At 36.9% G+C, this 24,705-nt stretch overlaps 1 protein-coding gene and 1 pseudogene across 1 annotated transcript; both read right to left on the bottom strand.

Annotated features, from left to right (window-relative positions):
• Window positions 1–3,156: 3,156 nt before the first annotated feature.
• On the bottom strand, window positions 3,157–8,367 carry LOC131543814 (E3 ubiquitin-protein ligase TRIM39-like; annotated as a pseudogene).
• Window positions 8,368–9,792: 1,425 nt separating this feature from the next.
• LOC131543873 (zinc-binding protein A33-like) lies at window positions 9,793–17,290 on the bottom strand. The gene is made up of 11 exons (XM_058781685.1): window positions 17,152–17,290; window positions 15,117–15,670; window positions 14,890–14,985; window positions 14,560–14,793; window positions 14,338–14,476; window positions 14,292–14,296; window positions 14,103–14,198; window positions 13,774–14,007; window positions 13,552–13,690; window positions 13,023–13,049; window positions 9,793–12,873 (listed from the first exon to the last, which is right to left on the bottom strand). The coding sequence occupies exons 2-11, from the start codon at window positions 15,666–15,668 to the stop codon at window positions 12,326–12,328; spliced, it is 2,070 nt and encodes a 689-aa protein (XP_058637668.1). The 5' UTR covers window positions 15,669–15,670; window positions 17,152–17,290; the 3' UTR covers window positions 9,793–12,325.
• Window positions 17,291–24,705: the final 7,415 nt, after the last annotated feature.

The raw sequence follows: 24,705 nt of genomic DNA, 5'->3' as shown, positions 1-24,705 counted from the left end.
AGTCATGCTTTAAAATGGTTTAGTCCAGCTTATCCTAAACACACCCTGCTGTACCAGACCAATAAATTAGAAATGATTTTAGGTAAATCTCAGTTACATTTCCGTCACATACCTTTTACTGAGTGTCAGCTGTGCTCACATCCATCTTTGAATGTCTCAATAAATATCCTGTTTCTTAAAGAGATTAAATAATTCCAGAATGTTGTTTATCGGGCTAGTTTTTCTTTCACAGAAGTCCACCTGCAGGTAGGCCATGCAGTAGCTCCTCCCATGTTTTCTCTTAGATATTAATCTGAACAAAGTCTGCTACATATCAGGAATGTTTGTGTATGTTGTGTGATATTATGCAACAGCATATAGCCTAGTATATGCAATTTATCCAGTGTGGATTATATTTGCAGATATGCAAATGCCTGTGCATTTATTTGTACAATAATGATATTAAAATCTGTTTTGTAACTTCAACAGCTACTAACAACCACCATAAAAGCACAGGTGGTAAAGCAAAAGACTCGAAGTTCTTCACAAGTTACCTTTCCACAAACAGGTAAATATCAATACAGTTGGAACAGGGCCGTCGCCAGAAAATCTTCAATGGGGGGGGGGCATTTCGTTTTCATAGGGGTGCACACTTTTTTATGATCTTATAAACAGACATTCACCAAAACAATAACAACCTGTATTATTACTTAAATTGATCAAGTTCTATATTAAAACATATTTAAAAAGATAGTCTGTCGATAATCTGTCGACTTTTGTGTTATATGTTATATTATGACTTATATGTAGGCTATGTTAGAATCACCGCTCAAATCGCCAGAGTTTTGTTCTGCACGCTCGCGAATCTCTATGTAAATAGAGATTCACTGGCAGTGTAGAGAGATTTGTTGATTATAACTTAACTTTGTGAGATCATGATGAACTAGATGGGTGACAGTTTTTTATTGCTATAAAGGGAGCTTTCTGTCATATATTATCCATTCAGAATTTGAATATAAGTTTTGTTTATCATGCTGCTAAGAGAACCAAATGCCACATACATTATATTCCTATTCGGAGTAACATCCACAAATGAAAGATTTAGCCAACTCTCGAAATTGCAATAGCCTATGTAATAACCATATCAATGGATCGAACAAAACGTGTCAAAAATATAGTCTGTGCATTAAGGACATGACTCGCAATTAAAGCTTTTTAAAAAAAATTCCAACAACACAATAATAATAAAACAATAACAATATAAAATTTGATTCACAATCGCATGTGCAGCTGAGCAAAGGGAGATTTTTTTAAGGGATTTAAGGGTTTTAGGCTATGTTTTAAAGTTAAGACACTATCTTATATGATTTATCTATACATCATGCTACACTATTGTCACGCCCCTGGACTGTCTTGTGTGTGTTTTGCTCCCCATGTGTGCCATGTGACCCAGTTTCTGTCTCCCCTTGATTGTTTAATTTGATTCCAGGTGTGTCTCCTTAGTTCATTGATTGTCTTGTCTCTATAAACCCCAGTCCTTTCAGTTAGTGTTTGTTGGTCTTTAAGTGTCTACCCTGCCTGTGATCTGTGTCCCTATTTTGGTATTAAACTCCCGTGTTGTGAATTCCTCGTCTCTTCGTTCCTGGTTCCCGTGCTCCCCTGTGAGCTGTGACAGAAAGACCGACCAAGAACAGTAACCTCCGTATTTTTCCCTCCGTTTTGTTTCCGTGTTTTACCCAGTGTTTTTGTTTTTTGTTGTGCCCCATGGATCCCTTCGTTCGGCCCGAATTCCTTCTCCTTCTGCTGGAGCAGGGGGAGAGATCTCTCGAGGACCACACCAGTCTATTCCTGATGAAAGCTAATGCCACCAGCTACCCGGACGGCACGCTCTGCTCATTCTACAATGCAAGTCTGAACACCTCGTGCAGAGCGCTGTCGTCCGAGGATGGTCCTCGAGAGGATTTCGCCGCCTTCGTGGAGTGGATTCTGGTGAGAAACGGATCACCCCTCACCGTCTCTTCCGAGGATGATCTCGCCAGATCCACTCCAGACCCAGAGCCCAGCCCACCAACTCCCAGCGGTACGGAGCATCAGCCCGAGCCCACCGATGACGGAGAGCCATGAGTTGGAATCAGATATTTACATATACCTTGCAGAATCTGTAAAATGTTAATTATTTTACCAAAATAAGAGGGTTCATATTTGCATGTTATTGTTTATTTAGTACTGGCCTGAATAAGATATTTCACATAAAAGATGTTTACATGTTTCTGAAGAACAGCAGGCAGTTTAACTGTTCAGGACAAACAAGGGACTCATGAACAACTATCACTAAAAAAAAATAATAAATATAAATAAAACACAGCTGTGGATCATTCGGGTAACAACACAGTATTAAAAATCAAATATATGTAAACTTTTGAATGGGATCTTTTTTTTTTTTTTTTTTTTAATTCAACTATTTTCTCTTGTGGACTATATGTAAACATCTTTTATGTGAAATATCTTATTCAGGTCAGTACTAAATAAACAATAACATGCAAATATGAACCCTCATATATTTATTTTGTTAAAATAATTAACATTTTGCGGATTCTGCAAGGTGTATGTAAACTTTTGACTCCAAGGTGCTAAGTGCCATACACCTAGATACAAAACACCATCCTGGTAATACATATGATGCTAAAATATGGCAATAAACATTACTTAAACATTAATTAAAGTTGTGACATAAACCTTAATATACATAACTCACATCCATTGTCACAAGGGGAATTCTGGGAATGTCAGTTTACAGTTTTTCCACTGTAAATGAAAAGATTACATTTTTTTAACTTCCAGAAATGGGACATTCAACAGCATTTTTACTGTAAAATTACATTAAAAATAATGTTAGATCTTTCCAAGTTTTCTGTAATAAGTTTACTTGATTTCTAAAGGAAATCTTTTCTGAAATGTCCTGCAAACTGCAGAAAACTCATTAATGGAATAATCAAAAATTATGAACATGTTACATCATATAATGTTTTTATTTAGAAATATGTAACAGATTTGCAAATCTAAAGGTAGATTCAGAATAAAAATATTATATTACTTATATACATTATCTACTTTCATCATTTGGATCAACATGGATTTGATAGTATAAATGAATTCATTTTAAATGAACAGGTGAAATTATTTATCATTAGGAAATGAGTTAAAGAATGGATAGAGTTTCTCAGTGAAAGACTGACTAGTGAAAGAGTAGATATGAGATCTGGACTCCACATCATAGAAGGAGACCAGACCCTCCTCATAATCCACAAACACCCCCACCTTCTGCGGCTTCACTCTCAGAGACAGAGAGACAGAGGGACCAACATGGGCTCGATAATCATTATCATTCCACAGAGCCACAGTCCAGAATCCACTCTGAGGACTCAGTGTGATCTTTCCCTTCCTGTTAATAGATTTTCTGACCACTCCTAAAGACCAGCCAGTCTTTCCCTTTACTTGTACCTCAAAATAAAATCTCCCTGAGGAGAATCCCTCTTTTCCCAGGGCACAGGCACACTTATCAAACCTCTCTGGGTTATCTGGGAGCGTTTGTTTAATGTCTCCATGTCTCGCTTGTTTCCTATCATTAGACAGAATGAGATATGGATGAGCTGTATCAGGATCCAGAGTCACATCCACTGAGAGAGAAATCAGATAATATGAATAACATCTTTACAATATAAAGATCTTCATGTTGTTCGGTAGATAAGTACATGATTTGTAACTATTATTGTTTGTGAATGTTTTATAGTGTGAGAGAACAGATGACACATTGTACCTGCATGCTGCTGCATTCTCCTCAACACTGTTAAGACAAATAATAACAGGTGATGAAGAGATCTTCATGTACTACAAGAGCTGTGAAGAACATGAAGAACATTCATGTACTACAAGAGCTGTGATTCTCTGCTTGATATCCGTGTCTGGTTCTATGTATTTCTTCATACACAAACACACACACATCTGAGGGGTCCTTCTTTGAAAGATTCCCAAGATATTTAGTGCAAGACAACACACATGTTGTAAGTTATATCATTAATTTGTTTTACACTACATATTCTACAGTAAAACATATATTTACATATATACAGTATTTTACTTGTTCTATAAAAAAAAATATATATATATATATATATATATTTTTTTTTTTTTTTTGGAAGATTTGGGGTTAGATTTTTACTCTCAGTGATGAACTGAACTATTTCATATACATATTTATACGTTGCACATATGTTGCACTGAGATTTAATAAACTACTTCTATTATTATTTTGATATTGTATTATATTGTCAATTTCAATATTAGATTATTCATAGATTACTCCATTTTAATGTGCACTTTAAAAAAAAAATTGTGTTTCATTACGAAACACAGTAACTGCCAAAAGAAAGTGTGTGCTTTATTTGATATTGACCTACCAGATTGACTGAGTTTCTGGTCTAGAGTTTGCTGCAGTTGAGTCAGAGCTCTCCTCAGAGTCTCCACACTCACATCAGTGTTCATACTGATCTCAGGCCAGTTCCTGGTGTGTAGAGGACTGCACAGGGATGGATCAATCTACAGCAGGAGAGAGGAGAAATCCCTCAGCATGAGGAGTGTGAGTGTTGTCCTGTGATGTGAGCAGACAGAGAGACACTGACCTGTAGGAGCTGGAAGTGATCCTCGGTGTGTAAGAGATGATCCAGCTCAGTGCTTCTCATCTTGAGCTCAGTGATTTCCTGCTGCAGCTCTTGAATGAGCTTTTCCTCCTGTTTCTCTGCTGCTTTCTGCTTCTCCTCCAGCAGCTCAGCCTGACATCTCTCAATGGAGCGCATCAGATCGCTGAAGAGCTCAACACTGGCTACTTTCTCTCGCCTCTGTGCTTTTCTGAAAAAGAGTTTTATTTTTTAATTAATCAGCTTTATCTATCACATAACCATTATTCATCAAATATTGAAAATTTTTAACTCACTTTTCTGAGTTCTGCTGAATATTTGATGCCTTGAATTTTCCTGATTCTGTCCTGGATCTTCTGCTGCACGTCTTTCTGTGTCGTCGTCAGCTGAGTCTATAGACACACAGAAACACAAAGACATATTTGATCAATAAGTAAGCATTTTCCATCTTCTGACAAAAGATCTTTTTGGAATACAACCTGAATTCCGGAAATGTTGGGACGTTTTTTAAATTTGAATAAAATGAAAACTAAAAGACTTTCAAATCACATGAGCCAATATTTCAAATTTTTCAATATTTCATTTCAAATTTGATGCCTGCTACAGGTCTCAAAAAAGTTGGCACGGGGGCAACAAAGGGCTGAAAAAGCTAGAAATTTTGAAAAGACTCAGCTGGGAGAACATCTAGCAACTAATTAAGTTAATTGACATCAGGTCTGTAACATGATTAGCTATAAAAGGGATGTCTTAGAGAGCCTCTCAGAAGTAAAGATGGGCAGAGGCTCTCCAATCTGTAAAAGAGTGCGTAAAAAGATTGTGGAATACTTTAAAAACAACATTCCTCAACGTCAAATTGCAAAGGCTTTGCAAATCTCATCATCTACAGTGCATAACATCATCAAAAGATTCAGAGAAACCGGAGAAATCTCTGTACGTCAAGTCAAGTCAAGTCACCTTTATTTATATAGCGCTTTTACAATACAGATTGTGTCAAAGCACTTAACAGTATCAAATTGGAGGACAGAGTGTCAGTAATGTATAATGATAAGATTAAACACTCAATTTTCAGTTAAAGGCATTTCATTATTGAATTCAGAGATGTCATTGTCTAGCTCAGTTTAGTTTAAATAGTATCTGTGCAATCAAATCGACGATAATCGCTAAAAATTAAGTGTCCCCAACTGAGCAAGCCAGAGGCGACAGCGGCAAGGAACCAAAACTCCCTCTGTGACAGAATGGAGAAAAAAAAACCTTGGGAGAAACCAGGCTCAGTCGGGGGGCCAGTTCTCCTCTGACCAGACGAAACCCGCAGTTCAAAAGTTTATATTTCTATTTTAATTTTGTTGCAATTTCTAACAATAGTAGTATTATGTAGTTAGGTATTTTATTATATTTTAGTTATTTTGTTATTTTTGGTACGTAAGGGATAAGGCCGAAGACTTTTGTTGGATGCCATTCTTTTGCTTTTTCATTTTGAAGATGCCTTTCTTCGGGCCCTCAGCTGACACTGCATCACTCATCGGACATGATTATGTCAATGACATTACTAAATGGGCCCAGGAATACTTCCAGGAACCACTGTCGGTAAACACAATCCGCCATGCCATATGCAGATGCCAATTAAAGCTCTATCATGCAAAAAGGAAGCCATATGTGAACATGGTCCAGAAGTGCCGTTGTGTCCTGTGGGCCAAGGCGCATTTAAAATGGACTGTTTCAAAGTGGGAAAGTGTTCTTTGGTCAGACGAGTCCAAATTTGACATTCTTGTTGGAAATCACAGACGCCGTGTCCTCCGGGTTAAAGAGGAGGGAGATATTCCAGCGTGTCATCAGCATTCAGTTCAAAAGCCAGCATCTCTGATGGTATGGGGGTGCATAAGTGTATACGGTATGTTTTGGAAGGCACTATGAATGCTGACAGGTATATAAAAGTTTTAGAGCAGCATATGCTCCCCTCCAGATGACATGTATTTCAGCAGAACAATGCAATACCACATACTGCAGCTATTACAACAGCATGGCTTCGTAGTAGAAGAGTCCAGGTGCTGCCTGCAGTCCAGATCTTTCACCTATAGAGAACATTTGGCGCATCATTATACGAAAAATATGTCAAAGACGACCACAAACTCTTCAGCAGCTGGAAACCTATATCAGGCAAGAATGGGACCAAATTCCAACACCCAAACACCAGAAACTCATAACCTCGATGCCCAGATGTCTTCAAACTTTTCTGAAAAGAAGAGGAGATGCTACACCATGATAAACATGCCCCTGTCCCAACTATTTTGAGACCCGTAGCAGGCATCAAATTTGAAATGAGCTTATTTTGTGCATTAAATTGTAAAAATGTCTCAGTTTAAACATTTGTAATGTTATCTGTGTTCTATTGTGAATAAAATATTGGCTTATGCGATTTTAAATTCTTTTAGTTTTCATTTTATTCAAATTTCAAAAAACGTCCCAACATTTCCGTAATTCGGGTTGTATTTAAAACTATGTTATGAAACTCAGTTTTAATGTTGTCAGTATCTCATACCTTCTTCTTTTTACTCTCCTTCTCTAGAGGAACAGTGTTGTGAGTCTTGTGGTCTCCATCAGTGCACAACACACACACACGTGTCTGATCATCTCTTATAGAACAGCTCCAGAGGTCTCTCGTGTTTCTGGCATATATAGTCCCTTATGTTCTCCACAGGGTCCATCAGTTTGTGTTTCTTTAAATTCAAGACTCTCTGGTGAGGCTCAAGATGAGTTTCACAGTAAGAGGTCTGACACACCAGACAGGACTTCAAGGCTTTCAGCTTTCTGTCATCACAGACATCACAGAGAACTTCAGATTTACTCAAACTGAACTGTTCCTGAAAGAGCTGCACAACCTGTCTAAGTGCTGTGTTGATCTTGAGGTCGGGTCTTTTACTGAATGTTTCTTTACACAATGGACATTTGCACTCCTGACTGTTGTTCCAGCACTGGTTCAGGCAGCTCTTACAGAAGTTGTGTCCACATGGAGTGCTGACTGGATCAGTGAACACATCCAGACACACTGAACACTGAAGCTCCTCAGCCAGAAGACCACTGGAGGATAACATAGCTGAAAACAAGAGAAAAATGGAAATATATCAACTTTAGCTCACATCTGCACATATTAAATAACAATTCGATCAATTTAGATATCAATCTGATTTAGATAAAATAATGTCCTGCTGATAAAAGTAGTACTAAGAAACCAAAACAGATTTAGATGCTACATGTCTTCAAGCAAAATACAGCAGCAATTTTGAACAGAGAAGTAGTGTTTTGAACTAACCAATTGACTGAACTACTCACTCATTAAGGCAGCCACTTGTTACCATTCACTGAAATATCAATGTAACCTATAGAAAAGGTCAGCGACACTAATAAATCAGAAAAATTCTCACTAATGCACATACTGTCTATGGAACATGAACACAGACAATCAGATTGATACAAATGATGAAAAGTCCCATTGCTTTTGGACTTTAAATCGGTACCACACGTCAACAAATCAGTAAAACTCTTTCTTGACGTTAATGAAGAAACTAACAATAAAGTTGTATCATTATTTGTTTCATTAATTCACTCTTTTGGTTATTGACTTGCATGGAGGTATATTATTCATACTCTGTCTCCTCGTTTGTCTCAGTTTTGCTGATGTTGGTAAAGATCCTGCCATTGCTCCTCTTTACACCTTGTCAGAAAAAACAATCATTTCACATAATGAAATGTGTCTTCCATACTGTTCTAAAGTTTCCCAAATCATGTCAGTGTAATGGTATTTTAAAGCTTTTCCGTAAAAATGTCTAGAGAAGACTGCTAAAGATGAGATGAACATGAGATAAATGAGCACCAGATGATTCTTTATGCAAGAATATCTATTAGTTTACTGCCATGTTGATGAATTTGTTTACCGAAAGTCAGTCTTTCCCTAATAAACACTAAAACCAGTCTACCTACAATCTTTGTTACTGTTTATTCTAAATTTGCATATTAATGTCATAATGTTATGATAATTAAACATGTTATTAAAAACATACATTGACTGTAAATGATCTAAATTGTTTTGGATTTCTAAAAGTCAGATCAGATGAATTTATGACCATATCATCGAATATATTATATAGAATTGTAATTTTCTTATCTAATCCAAGAAGACCAGTTGTCACTGTGTTCAGTAAATTCATTGACAGGCACACACTAAACTTTACTTTTATTAACCCATACACATTTGCTAAAAATCTGACAGCTTTCCAATGTACGCAACAAGACTAGTTGAGTAGTTAACTCGTGCTTTCCTGGTTTTGTACAGGTTATTCCAGGTAGATGTACACAATGCGAAACATGTTTAAGTAAATCTTTCGGTAACACTTTACTTCGACAGTCCACTTTAGACATTCTACTTACAGTAAGTAACTTTGTAACTACATGTCAACTATCATTCATTAGAGTATTAGTAGACTGTCTGCTTAATATCTTCTAACACTTTATTTTGATGGGTCCACAACATACAACATACTGACTGTAAGAATCTTTGCAAGTATATGTCAACTTATTCTACTAACCCTAAACCTACCCTACTGAGAGTTAGTAGACATGCAGTTGCAAATTAATGAGAATTAGTTGACATGTAGTTACAAAGTTACTTATAGTTAGTAGAATGTCTAAGTGGACTATCGAAATAAAGTGTAACCAAACTTTCTTACATGTCCATCACGTAACTGAGTATCAGCTCTGCTCACATTGTCTTTGAATGTTTCACAAATATTCAGTTTTTTTTTTTAAAGAGTTCAAAAGCTTCCAGGTTATTTATTTTTTTATCAGATTAGTTTCACTTTCACGGAAGCCCGCCTTCACCTGCAGTGATGTCAGAGTAGCTCCTCCCATGTTTCACTTTGATATTAAAAGAATTAAAGTGCCTCATATCAGATGGGTTTATGCCTGTGTGTTCTGTGATTTTGTGCAACATCATTTTATATAAAATTATTCTATTCATACATTAGGTATTTTCTGATCGGATTGTCACATACTGTCTACTGTTTAGATCTCGATCTGATGTTAGCCTACACTTTTACAACAGAAACACAGTCATTTCAATGTCATTTTTATTTACAATAATCACTAATAGGCTACAATTTGTCATTTTTGAACAGATTCGGCTCGAGGAAGTGATTCATTCATTCACAAATTCACGATTGGATTGTGGTCTCGATGTTATTAATGTAACGGGACCAACGAGACAAGAGGCGTTCGGATCCATTTGCAAGCTTTTTTTGAGCAGAGACATGGTCATAACAGGCAGGGTCGAACAGTGGCAAACAGGTCTATCATAGGCAAGGCAAAGAGTAATCCAAAACGGGCTTGGGCCGGTCGACAGCGAACAGTATCCAAAGGGGCTTGACGAGAGAGGAGATCTGAAAACGAAAGCAAAAGTCCAGGCAGGGGAAAACACAATCCAAAACAGGTAAGGCAAGACTAGGAAAACTATCAGGGCTCTGTAGAGTAGCTAACGCTAGGGAAGCGATAAGCCCATACAATACTCAGCAGTGAAGGAGAGAAAGTCCATGGCTTAAGTAGAGTGTGTGATTGGTGATAGCTGTGTGATCAGTGCCTTCAGCTGTGCAATCAGTTCAATGAATGATGGGAAATGCAGTCCAGTGTGAAGTATGGTGTGAGAGTCAATGTGGTGAGCGAGTGACCTCTGGTGGTGAATGAACGGAAGTGCAGGGACAGGATTCGTGACAATTAATGTAGCCTACAGAAAGATTCTTTGGAATGTAGTGAAGTAAAAGTTTCCCAAAAAAGAAAATACACACACACACACACAATTTGACTATATAATTGTTAATTCTGATAATAACAGTATAAATTGTTTCTGTAGACAACATTTTTCCTGCATGGTCACACTGTAAAAAATTTCCCCCTATTTCAACTTAAAAACTTAAGTTTTGTGGCTGCCTTAAATTTGTAAGTATAAACAAATTACAAATACATGTCATTTCAACTCACTTTGTAAAATCCTGACTGGCGCTGAACTGCTCTCTGTAAGTTGATTGGACTTTTCAGTATTAGTTGTTTCAACTAATCATGTCAAGTTAAAAAAAAAAAGTAATCACTTGTGAACCTCAACAATGGTGACCATATAAAAAAAAAAAAAAAAACAATCATGCAGCAATGCATGCTGGGATCCATGGATGAGTTTTGTACTATGCTAGTACCCAGCATGCATTGCAGCATGCATTTTCTTTTTTTTCTTGTTTTATAATGGTCACCATTGTTGAGGTTCATAAGCTGATTCTTGATGTCTGTGTGAGTCTAGTTGCTACCATAGATTAAAACTTTTTGTGGACAAACTGTTTGGAAAGTCCTTTCTATTAACTGACTGTCACAGAACCACTGGCTCTTAGAATCACTCTTACTATAATCAATACAACATCCATTTAATCAGAGATTAGACACACAATGAGATCAGTTCGCTAACAGATGATTGTCATTATAAACATATAACAACCAACTACTGATCATTTTCTCTGCATGGGCTCTTGAGTTATAACAAATATGTTTGAGGAACACATGGTTACAACAGCCAGAGAAAAAGAGGAGGGAAAAAAAAACTAAAACAGAAGTCAAGGGTCAAGAGCCCAACTAAATCTCAGACACTGATCTCTAACATGGTTACTTCAGTTGAAACAATAAATCAACATCTAAACCTTAGTTAATTCTCAATAAGATCTTCTGTAGATGTCTGTCAGAAATAAAGTCAGTCTGGTTATTAATAAGTGGAGCTGGTGATGCTGTTTGTGGGGTTGTTTACTCAGATCTTGAGAGATTTAATGTATTTTATTTCAGTTGATTTCATCTAAGGCTGTGACTAAAGTTAGTTGTTCTTGTTTTTCTTTTTCTTCAGTGATTATGTTTGTTAACAGCAAGTGTTCATCACTAATGCTCAATTAATCACTTAATTGCAATGTACATCTTATTTTAGTGAACTCAACTGAAATAAGTTCAGAGCACTCATAATTATTAGTTTTAAAAACTTAAATGGTTTAAGGCAATAAGTTTACTCAAACAGTTTGAGTTAACCTAACTTGTCGGGTTTTACAGTGCACAAAAATAAGTCGAGCAAACTTTTAAGTTGGCTCAACTTTTTTTTTTTTACAGTGTGCCAGTAAGTTAGAACTTAAAATGTTAAATTCACTGAATTAAATTGGTCTCCTTGAATTTCAATAACATTAAACTGACTTTAAAAATCAAGTTGAATCTAGCATAACTTACAAAAAAAAGAAATTGCTTAAATTATTTTTATGAGTTAAAGTAACTTTAAAACATAAGTTGTCATGACTTTTTCATCATATCATTTTTTACAGTGCATAATTATACTTTCATTATGAGTTCATAAGCAATGTCAGCATAATCCAGCTCTAGAAAGAGCTAAAGTGCTTCATTCGGATACTATTAAAATGTATTTAGTTTTTATTTACAATGCAATTTTACTAAAGAGAAAAAGGAAAAATATTTTGTGGATGTGTTCACTTTTTGCAGTCCTAGAAAAATAAACAAATTCAGAAGGAACAAATGACATTATGTCCCTGAATCTATATATTTCATCATTTTCCAAATGATGAAAATGTATAAATTCATTCATTGCTATTAAAAGAAGAGATCATCAAAGGGGCTGAATTTTTACCTTTTTCATTACGACATGGGCTGAATAAAGGATAGAGTTTCTCTGTGAAAGACTGACCAGTGAAGGAGTAGATATGAGATTTGGACTCCACATCATAAAAAGAGACCAGACCCTCCTCATAATCCACAAACACCCCCACCTTCTGTGGTTTCACTCTCAGAGACAGAAGTACATAGAAATCAGTACATGTCCAATATTCATTCTCATTCCACAGACCCACAACCCAGAATCCATCCTGAGGACTCACAGTGACCTTTCCCTTCCTGTTAATAGATTTTCTGGCCACTCCTAAATTCCACTTAGTCTTTTCATTCACCTGCACCTCAAAATAAAATCTCCCTGAGGAGAATCCATCTTTTCCCAGGACACAGGTGCAGTGATCAAACCTCTCTGGGTTATTTGGGAGCGTTTGCTTAATGTCTCCATGTCTCACTTGTTTCCCATCATTAGACAGGATGAGATTTGGATGAACTGTATCAGGATCCAGAGTCACATCCACTGAGAGAGAAATCAGAGAATATGAATCACATCTTCACAATACAATATCTTCATGTGATTGATATTTAATATTCAGTATGCATTGAAACTATTGTTTGTAAATGATTGTGAAATTATTACTGTGTGAGAGAACAGATCACACATTGTACCTGCATACTGCTGCATCCTCATCAACACTGTGAAGACAAATAATAATAACATATGATGAAGAGATCTTAACATTCATGTATTACAGGAGCTGTGTTTCTTTGACATTTATATTACTGACACTACACACTGTTAAACAAATATACATGCACACACACATTGTGTTTACGTGTTTTATGGGGACATTACATAAACAATGATTTTTATACTGTACAAACTGTCTTTTCTATACCCTTACACTAAACCTGCCTCTCACAGAAAACGTTCTGTTATTTTAGATTTTCAAAAAGATTATTCTGTATGATTGATGGGCTTGTTTCCTCATGGGGACCAAGAAATGTCCCAACAAGGTCAAAATTGACTGGTTTTACCATACTTGTAGGTTTGATCCCCATAAGACCAGATTGTTCAGATTTATTAATTGTTTGATAGGCAGATATTTTAATTTTCATTTAATTCTCAATATTGACTTCCTTGCTAAACACAGTTACTGCCAAAAGAAAGTGTGAGCTGTATTTGATATTGACCTACCAGTTTGACTGAGTTTCTGGTCTAGAGTTTCCTGCAGTCGAGTCAGAGCTCTCCTCAGAGTCTCCACACTCACATCAGTGTTCATACTGATCTCAGGCCAGTTCCTGGTGTGTGGAGGACTGCACAGGGATGGATCAATCTACAGCAGGAGAGAGGAGAAATCCCTCAGCATGAGGAGTGTGAGTGTTGTCCTGTGATGTGAGCAGACAGAGAGACACTGACCTGTAGGAGCTGGAGGTGATCCTCGGTGTGTAAGAGATGATCCATCTCAGTGCTTCTCATCTTGAGCTCAGTGATTTCCTGCTCCAGCTCGTGAATGAGCTTTTCCTCCTGTTTCTCTGCTGCTTTCTGCTTCTCCTCCATCATCTCCAGCAGCTCAGCCTGACATCTCTCAATGGAGCGCATCAGATCACTGAAGAGCTCAACATTAGCTGCTTTCTCTCGCTCTGTGCTTTTCTGAAAAACAGTTTTTTGTTTTGTTTTGTTTTTGTAACTAAAATCAACTTTGTCAAATAAGAGCATTATTCATCAAATATTGAAAGTCTGCTCACTTTTCTGAGTTTTGCTGAGTGTCTGATGTCCTGAATCTTCCTGATTCTGTCCTGGACCATCTGCTGCATGTCTTTCTGTGTCTTCACCAGCCGAGCCTATAGACAGATATGTTCAGATTTATTAATTGTTTGATAGGCAGATATTTTAATTTTCATTTAATTCTCAATATTGACTTCCTTGCTAAACACAGTTACTGCCAAAAGAAAGTGTGAGCTGTATTTGATATTGACCTACCAGTTTGACTGAGTTTCTGGTCTAGAGTTTCCTGCAGTCGAGTCAGAGCTCTCCTCAGAGTCTCCACACTCACATCAGTGTTCATACTGATCTCAGGCCAGTTCCTGGTGTGTGGAGGACTGCACAGGGATGGATCAATCTACAGCAGGAGAGAGGAGAAATCCCTCAGCATGAGGAGTGTGAGTGTTGTCCTGTGATGTGAGCAGACAGAGAGACACTGACCTGTAGGAGCTGGAGGTGATCCTCGGTGTGTAAGAGATGATCCATCTCAGTGCTTCTCATCTTGAGCTCAGTGATTTCCTGCTCCAGCTCGTGAATGAGCTTTTCCTCCTGTTTCTCTGCTGCTTTCTGCTTCTCCTCCATCATCTCCAGCAGCTCAGCCTGACATCTCTCAATGGAGCGAATCAGATCACTGAAGAGCTCAACATTAGCTGCTTTCTCTCGCTCTGTGCTTTTCTGAAAAACAGTTTTTTGTTTTGTTTTGTTTTTTGTAACTAAAATCAACTTTGTCAAATAAGAGCATTATTCATCAAATATTGAAAGTCTGCTCACTTTTCTGAGTTTTGCTGAGTGTCTGATGTCCTGAATCTTCCTGATTCTGTCCTGGACCATCTGCTGCATGTCTTTCTGTGTCTTCACCAGCCGAGCCTATAGACAGATATGAACATATTTTATATTTTATCAAGACATGCTTTATTCCATTACTGACAAAAGATATTGTTGGAATATTTAAAACCAGATTATTGAAGTAAGTTTATTGTATTGTTAGTGACTCGTGCCTTCTTTTCTTTACTCTCCTCCTCTAGAGGAACAGTGTTGTGAGTCTTGTGGTCTCCATCAGTGCAAAACACACACACACATGTCTGATCATCTCTACAGAACAGCTCCAGAGGTCTCTCGTGTTTCTGGCATATATAATCCCTTATATTTTTCACAGGGTCCGTCAGTTTGTGTTTCCTGAAGCTCAGGACTCTCTGATGAGGCTCAAGATGAGTTTCACAGTAAGAGGTCTGACACACCAGACAGGACTTCAGGGCTTTCAGCTTTCTGTCATCACAGACATCACAGAGAACATCAGTTTTACTCAGACTGAACTGTTCCTGAAAGAGCTGCACAACCTGTCTAAGTGCTGTGTTGATCTTGAGGTCGGGTCTTTTACTGAATGTTTCTTTACACAATGGACATTTGCACTCCTGACTGTTGTTCCAGCACTGGTTCAGGCAGCTCTTACAGAAGTTGTGTCCACATGGAGTGCTGACTGGATCAGTGAACACCTCCAGACACACTGAACACTGAAGCTCCTCAGCCAGAAGACCACTGGAGGATGACATAGCTGATGAGGAAATAAATAATAAAAAATGTATCACCTGCAGTTTATATCTGCACATAAAAAAAGTAAGCGATATCACACAGTCAAAGAGTATTGTTGTTCCAAATATCAGTCACAGCTGTGCTTACATTAAAACCAACGGAATCAATTTTATACAACAGATCAATAAACAGGAAATGAATATCAAGTAACTTGCATTTTAGATACAGTGTAGTCAGTTAATCTATCTATTTTGCGCCTCCCAGAGCCGCTGCCAAAGCTAGCTCTAAACCGAGCCAAAGAAGAAATGGGGGCCGTTCTCACAGAACACATTCTGTGCTAGGTCTCCATTATTTTTACTGTAAACATGCATCTTTTACAATTGCGCTCACATCTCTTGTTGCATTTCATGCACAACGTGCTAAAACAAGGAGCTCAAGTTAAAAGACATTCAATATATAACCCAGAAACTAACAATTAAAGATGTCATTGTTGCTATTATTATTATTTGCATCATTCATTCATTATCTTGGTTATTGACTTTCATGGAGGTTTATCCATACTTTTTCTCCTGGTTTGTCTTGGTAAAAATTCTGCCATTGCTCTTCTTCTCTTTGTGTCTTTGCAGGAAAAGGTCATAACACGTTTTTATTTCACAGGATGAAATCTGTTCATCACTTTTACTTCCAAGTTTCTCAAATACAGCCAATGCAATTATAATTTAAAGTATCTAACATGTCTGCAAATATTTTACACTACTATGAATTAATATAGGCCTATTAATACCAAAACTGCTACAACACAAATTTAATTATTGGATGTGAAAGAGATTCACTCTTTCTTGAGCACAGCAGTAAAATTACATTAGCTTTATGCATTTAGATTAAAAATTCAAATGATTTAGAATTTTCCCATTCAATGACATGCAGTTGTTACTGTGTTTAGTCCACTGAACTATATAATGACTATTTGAAGACTCTTAATGCCATCTAAAATGTTCTTCTAAAATGAGCATTTTTATCATGCTCCTATATTTATGTTCAGCTATTTCACTTTAATTGCATAGAAAAAGACCTATACATTGCCATTAGAGTAAAATTACTGAACCTAAACATAGGAGCCTGATAAAAATGCTCATTTTAGATTAAACTTTTAGATGGCTTTTGCATCTGAACTCTTCGTTTGTTTTTATCTGTTCTCTGTTATAGATAAGGAAATAGTTATATAGTTATATACTCATACAGATCTTTTACAGATTCAGTCAGTAGTTCACAATCTTCCTGTTCATTTAAATTACGCTTTACAATGACAGACACCCATTAAACTGTTTTACAACCCACAATCTTTTTTTGCCAAAGATCTGAGACATTTTCATAGTAGCCTACACAACTAAACTTGTTGAATAAACTAGTTTCTACAATGCTTTAACCTGATTTTGCCTAGATTTAGTTAGACATAGACATGTCGCTTCGCGTTTAAATTTCTCTTGCATGTCCATCACGTACCTGCGAGTATCAGCTGTTCACATTCGTTTTTGCACGTCTTAGAAATACACAAGCTTTTTGTTTATTAAAAACCTTAAAACCAACCCAGCTTGTTGTTCATAAGTTTAGTTTCGCTTTCACAGAAGTAGTTCCTTCTGAGTTGTAACAGGCAGTTTCAATGGCGGCGCCAGGGCGGGGCTTGACGGGGCTATAGCCATAGACATATAAATACATAGAACCTCATTGCATTACATTTATCAACCAATTTCAGTGGTTTGTGATCTACATGGAGTTAAAAATAACTCTGCCTCCAGTTATTCAGTTAGGCTTGGAAAATTAATAATTTACTTAAGAAATTATAAAAGCTCACACTCGTGTTGATTTGGCTGATTTTTTTCGGTTAACAATTCTAATATTGATGTAGTATAACTGTGACATATACATGTAATGTAATTTTAATGTACATTAAATGAAATTAAGTTGTTTCATTGCTTTCTCTGTCTTCATCCCCAACATTTGAGCTTTTCTCGTGCTTCAGGTCAAAACACAGCTCGTTCCCTTTGAGATACTGAGGGAAAAAAATCTAAATAATACATATTTAAGCACTAATAATTTACCATCATTGAGAAAATTGAATAAAACCAGCAAATACAAATCAAAAAGGGACACACTGGTAGTCTGCTTTTTATTTTCATAGCACACTATACAGATAAAAACTCCACAACAAACAATAACAAATGTAACTGATAATCCTTTATGGATCCAGTAAAACTTATAGTGGTAAACTAATATGCACTGATGCACAGCAAAAATATAGTAAATGTGATATGTAATATTAAAATGTATACGTAGTACAAGTGGTAGTAAAGTGAATAATATAAAAAGCGAGTAAAACAGCACAATAACTGATATAATAGATTTATAATAGCACAAGTTATATGTGTAATACAATAATAAATAAATGAATAACAATAGATGAATAATAGCAAGTAGAATATGTAATATCAAGGGTGGAATAATACAGAATAGACAATAATGAAGAATAAATTAATAGTAAATTATAAAGTAAATTAAATAATCATGAAAAGTACAGTTTTATAATGGTATTTGTGTAATAATTATTAAACAAAGACACAACTAATGACAAGCAAAAAAAAATTGTGGTCATGAATTCCAAATTGTGTTTAATTAATGAGCTCCTTGAGTATTTTATATATATTTTGTTGTGACGAAAAAAACCTGACTAATAAAGACTAATTCTCCACTGCTTCCCTCAAGATTTTCTAATTAGGTTTTTCAATGAATGAGTAAAATAATGTAGAGCGCCATAATTTCCTGAGATTGAACTTTTCCTCAAAGAGTTGTGCAACCTGTCTAAGTGCTGTGTTGATCTTGAGGTCTGGTCTTTTACTGAACTTTTCATTAAAAATTGGACATTTGCACTCCTGACTGTTGTTCCAGCACTGGTTCAAGCAGTTCTTACAGAAAGTGTGTCCACATGGAGTGCTGACTGGATCAGTGAACACATCCAGACACACTGAACACTGAAGCTCCTCAGCCAGAAGACCACTGGAGGATAACAGGTCTGAAAATAAGACAAATTATGAACATATATCACTTGCAGATCATGACTGCACATAATATACACTCAAAATTATGCAAGCAAAAGGAACACTTTTTCTTTAAAATTTACTTTATTCATTCATTTGGAAATTGATTTACCTCGAGTCTTATCCATACTCTGTTTCCTCGTCTTTATTAGCTTTGATTGTTATGGATTGACTCGGACACGAAGGTGAGTAGTGAATATATAGTGGTTTATTTTAACAGGTGAAGCACACTGGTGTAGATGATCGAGTGGAGAGGTGAGTAGATGATCTTGAAGGGAGTAGTTTGTGGATTGGTGATAGGATGATGATATCTCTTTCTTTTCCACAGCGTTTCTGGGAGACAAGACGGGGGGGATCCACGAGGACACTCACACACTCCAATGACAGGCACTCTAGGAGGACACAAGGAGGAAGAAACACAGGAGGTAAGGCAAACAAGGTAAGTCAATTCTCTCGGAAGGATATAGTCTTGATCGTAGGATACAGCGGTGTCAGCGTCCACGTTGAACAAACGAGATCAGACAGTGAAGTGAGTGTGTGAGGATCTTTTGTAGTGGGTGTTGATGAGGCTGTGATTAGGTGCAGGTGTGCGTGATCAGAACTCCGGTGAGGTGGAACGCTGTGATTGGTGGAGTGAAGGGCCTGACTGATCCGTGACATTGATGATGTTGGTAAAGATTCTGACATTGCTCTTCTTCTCTTTAAGCCTTTTCAGTAAAATGTCACAACACATTTAATTTCACAGCATGGAATGTAAAAAGGAAACGTCACCTGCTCCTGATATCTTTTTAAAGAAGTGTACTGATTATTATTTTTAACATGACAGTAACTGGGGGTATAAATTAACTAGCATTAGTCAAACAAATGAGCAATAAACTGCTAGACCATCAACATCCATGCAACCAAACAAATCACATACTTTTACTAAAATTAAGAATATATTATGATTTAACTTTGTTTTGCCTTAACTCACCTGTGAATGAATACCAGCTGTTAACATATTTACTAGAATGCTTCAATAAGGAGCTGTTTTTTTTAAAGACATATTAAAAGTGTTGTTCATTAGTTGCACTTTTACTGAAGCTCTCACTGACTTTCAGTTCTTAAAGATCCTCTCATATTTTCTGAACACATCAGACTTTGACCTTGTATTAGGTGTGGTTTATGATTTGAAAATAGCTATAAAGACAGCTGTTGTCACGGTCTTGCAACCAAAGATAGCCTACATTAATACTGGGACTGTCCTCTCTCTGTGTGCCAAATTTCATAACTTTCCTGCAAGTAGTTCTATAGGATTCATAACAATACAATAATTTGTAAAATACAGCATTTTACTATGAATTTCTATGGTCTACGCCCAAAGTGGCCAAAATTGGAAAATTGGGTACAGTTCGATTCCACTCTGAAAATAACGAGATTAATCTTATGGTTTTGGCCAAAATGTTCAGAAGTTACAAATAAAAATGTCAATTTTTATATCTTTTGACCAGCAGGTGGCACTGTGCTGAAACTAGAGGTCTTCACGGGTCCACTTGGATCCGAAAACCCGAGACCCAAGCGGGTTCGGGTCCCAAACTTCTACGAGTGCCTCGGACACGGGTCGGTAGCAGCCTCGGGTCTCGGGTAATTAAAATAAATGTGCTTTTCCCAAATGGACCCGATTAGACCTGAATTCTTTTAAACTTTCCCGGATGCGTAGCCTACTTGTGTGTTAATTTTTGAGAAACGCACGTAAAAAAAGAACATACGTTTGTAACCTCAGAAATTCATCTTATAAATATGAGATCCATCAGGAAACCACTCACTTCACTACGTTGCGTGTCAATGCACGGTTTTTCTTTTTTTGTGTGTGCAGAAGCCCTTCACCGGAGATGAGGTAGCTAACTTTGCAGACAAAACTAGCAAATCCATGATTCGTTAACCTATCGACTTAATTTGTATAAAACTATCACATTTGTATTTCAAATCCACTGGTTGCAATTGAAAGCCAAACTCAGAAATAGCATGTATCCATCAGGCATGCAAAAATATAAAGTAATAGGCTAATAAGTAAATAAACTGAATGAAAGTAATGGAGCAGCGGCCAAATCCATTCCGTCACTCTCCTGGTGACGGAAGCGTCGTCTTACCGCTCCGCCAACCCCAACAGTCACCCCGTTCCCCGGTCTCCTTCCCTGAGGACTGCTTCCGCCCTAGTCCTGATGGCGACGAAGCGAGCGGCCCAGGCTGTGGGTAAGGCCATGGGTTTCATGGTCGTCCTTCAGAGGCACCTATGGTTAAACCTGGCTGACCTCAAGGATGCTGACCATAAAGTGCTGCTGAATGCTCCTGTGACTCCCTCCGACCTCTTTGGTGACCAGTGTTGCCAACTATTTTTTAGGGGTAGTTGCTAAAGGAAGGTTGATTTGTTGCTAAATGATGTTATTAAGTAATCACGATAATTATTAAATTACGAAATTATTTTTCACTATTATTATTAAATTAAACAATTGCAAATAGCAGCTAACTTAATTCACGTGATGTGTGCACTAGGCATCTTTGTTTTTCTCTTTTTGTGTCATTTAAATGGTAAATGTTCCTTTTTATCATTTGAGTCCCTTATCAAATGTTGCTAAAAGTTGCCAAAAATCTTAAAAATAGCTAATTTTACTATGTTACTTTCTTCTTTTTTTTTTCTTTTTTTTACTAGGGATGTTATCAGTTACTGCTTAGCCACAAGAGAGAATGCAGAGAAGGGACAGACAGACACACAAAGGAGATGACTGGGGAAAGGATACAAGAAATGCAGTGAATAAAAGTAATACGAATGTCCACCTAGGATCACTGCTGTGAAAAGAAAGATTTACTTTGTGCACAAATGTCTTATGTGGACTTCTTGAACAAGCTTTGCAAGTTAACCAGTCAGAGTAGGCTACTATTTAATGTACAATTCACAGTTCCACCTGAAATGTTCTTTATGACACACATTCACGCTAGTTCAAATCTATTAACATTTTGTTTACTTTATTTATTGTCTATTTACTGAAATATCACTCAATACGTACTGATATAAAAATTATTAAACTTTATTTGGAGTACTACTTGTGCACGATGCACATTTCTCAATATTAAGCCTAAAATGTTTTAATGTCACTATAGATGAGAATCAGTCAGTATCGGTCTTTAAATGCAAGACATTTTAAGTGTACACAAAGTAAAACCAAGTGTAAAACCAAGTTGATGTAAGGGCTTTTTATGTGATATTTTAATTTATTGCAATGGATTGTTATTTCTTTTAAACTCATTAATGTAATGTTTTGTTCATATTGTCAGCAGATGCGCCCATGTTTTTATATACTAAACTGAATAAAACATTGGTGCCAAAAAGGTGCATTTTTTAAATAAATAAATTAAAATAATAGTTTTTTTTTTTTTCTGAATAAATGTTAAAATAGTGTTCAATAAGTATGCTGCCATCAATGTGTGTACACATTTTTATTATAAAATATTGAAATCATTACACAAAATCAGATCAAACTATGGTTTTTTTTTGTTTTGGCCCTCCTGTAAACCCTTCTGGTTCTCAGCCCTCGATATAGGGTCCGTGTACTTTTTACCTGTTTAATAACCCATCTGAAATGGAATAATGAGAAATGGGAAGATGGCTCGTATTGCTATTTCAGCATAAGAAACAAGATTTCATTGGTGATTTCAAATATGGAATTTAATCGTAACCTTGGTGAACAGTTTTAGAGAATTTGATGTTCTCCTTTCAGGGAGATAGGAGCTGCACTTGCATGCCCAAGAGGCATTTAAAAGATGGCCGCCGAGTGTAATGACTTGTCTTAAAGGGACTTTGAGAGACAGCAGACCAAGGGCCCTATTTTAACGATCTAAGCGCATGGTCTAAAGTGCAAGGCGCAGGTGCACTTAGGGTGTGTCCGAATCCACTTTTGCTAGTTTAATGACAGAAAAAACAGTCGGGGCGCCCGGTGCATGGTCTAAAAGGGTTGTCCCTATTCTCTTAATGAGTAATGGGTGTTTTTTGGGCATAACGTGCAATAAACCAATCAGAGTCTCATCTCCCATTGCCTTTAAAATTTCTGTTCATGGTATGTATACCAGTGGTGTAGGTACCTGGTAAGGCGTATACCCAATTCTTTATCAGTCTGCATTGCATACCCACTTATAAATCCCCTCTGATGCACATCATTCAGTGTCCTGCATTAGCCAAAATCATGACAGTCCAGCTAAAGATTTTTACATTAAAAAAAAAACAACAACTTAGAAGTAATAAGCTATTTTCTGTCCTGTTTTTGACCCCCCTCATCAGAACGCTCTGTTTGAATAGGCGTGGAGGATTGTAGACACTTGTGTTGTGACATTACTGTCAGATCCAATAATAGTCGGCACAGCATCGTCTTTTAATTTAAATCTTTTTGAAAATCCCGCATCGAATTGTGCCTTGTTTGTAAATGAATCTGCGGTAAAATGAAGTGAACAAAGGACCAAGTTCTTACTGACTGTTAATTCACTCTTTCCTAACGTTGGGATCAGAAGGAAGGCAATGCAAACACTCTTTTTCCACAACTTGGCACTGCAGTGTCTTGTTGTCTTCAGAGCCATCTTTATCATTTGGTTTCTGTGTAGACCTGCATGTTTGCCTCTCTCGTAATGATGTTTTATTAACAAAGTTCGGGAGGAGCACGTTCAGATAATTAACCTAATTAACCTAAAAACAAAATTTTGAGTTCTGAAACTTGCAGGATATTTCTATAGTACTATGACCTCTTATATGTCAAAACATCAAGGGAATTTTGGTTTCTCAGTTCATGACCCCTTTAATAGCAGGACCAGTGCTCATTGGTCGGTACGCCTACTGTACAGCACTTTTTCATGCATACCGGCACCGGTACTACTCTGTGTCTGGGTGATTAGATATGACACTATCCAACTCATTCTTCAACATGGAAATAAACCTATGGGCAACACTTCCGGTTCATTAGCCGCCATAGAGATGAAAAACAATGTGCAGTAAATAGTAAAACTGTTAGCACTACAAACTAGTGTGTTCATAATTAAGATACATTAAAATAATATGGTAAGACACACCAATTTATAATATCAAGCAACAAAACGAAAAATAGATGGACGCGGATGAGACCGGAAGCTAAACCCATAGACCCGTTTTATTTTAATTATTCATAAGATTGTGAATGAGCACTTACTAATGATTACGTAGAGCCTACCTCATCTGGCGCATCTACCATTTCGGTATGCGTTAACATGTAATCGCGTGTAGTTTACGCATTTACACGTAAATCGCGTGTTGACTCGTAAATATGTGTTAACGCGTTAGTACCACACGTTTTGGCCCCAACGGCCTTCCATGGGTACCTGGTACCTGGTACTTTTTTCATTACCACCTCGGTTGAGGTTCCAAGCAAACCGTACCATTACCAAAACGTGACATGTAAACTCTGCTGATCACTGATTGGCCAGAGAAATTCGTCACTGTCTGCGTCATTGAACTTGTGACACGAGACACAACAGACCCGCTAGATTTAAATCAGCACAGCCAGCGAAGGATCAAACGCAACTGTTTTGAATGAGCGCACCTTTTTTTAACAACCAAAAAATGGCTGTTTCGTTCCTCTCGTTGATAGCTGAGGAGTGGATCCAGCGAGAGCTCGATGGAGCAACGCGGAATGAAAACGTTTTTCAGGAGTCACTATGGCAAGCCGTTTTGACTTTTATTCATTCTCAGGATATGACTTCTTGATATCAACAATTACATTCTTGATATCAACAATTACATTCTTGATATCAACAATTAAATTGTTGATATCAACAATTAAATTCTTGATATCAAGAATAGACATTTTTACTAGTAAGAATTGTATTTCTGATATCAAGAATTAAATTGTTACTAGTAAGAAATTAATTCTTGATATCAACAATTGATTTTGAATGGCAGCCTATGGTG

The sequence above is a fragment of the Onychostoma macrolepis genome, chromosome 07, assembly GCF_012432095.1.
Source record: "Onychostoma macrolepis isolate SWU-2019 chromosome 07, ASM1243209v1, whole genome shotgun sequence".
Classification (NCBI taxonomy): domain Eukaryota; kingdom Metazoa; phylum Chordata; class Actinopteri; order Cypriniformes; family Cyprinidae; genus Onychostoma; species Onychostoma macrolepis.
The sequence above is the reverse complement of the archived record's forward strand: the minus strand, read 5'-3'. Positions and strand labels throughout refer to the sequence as shown.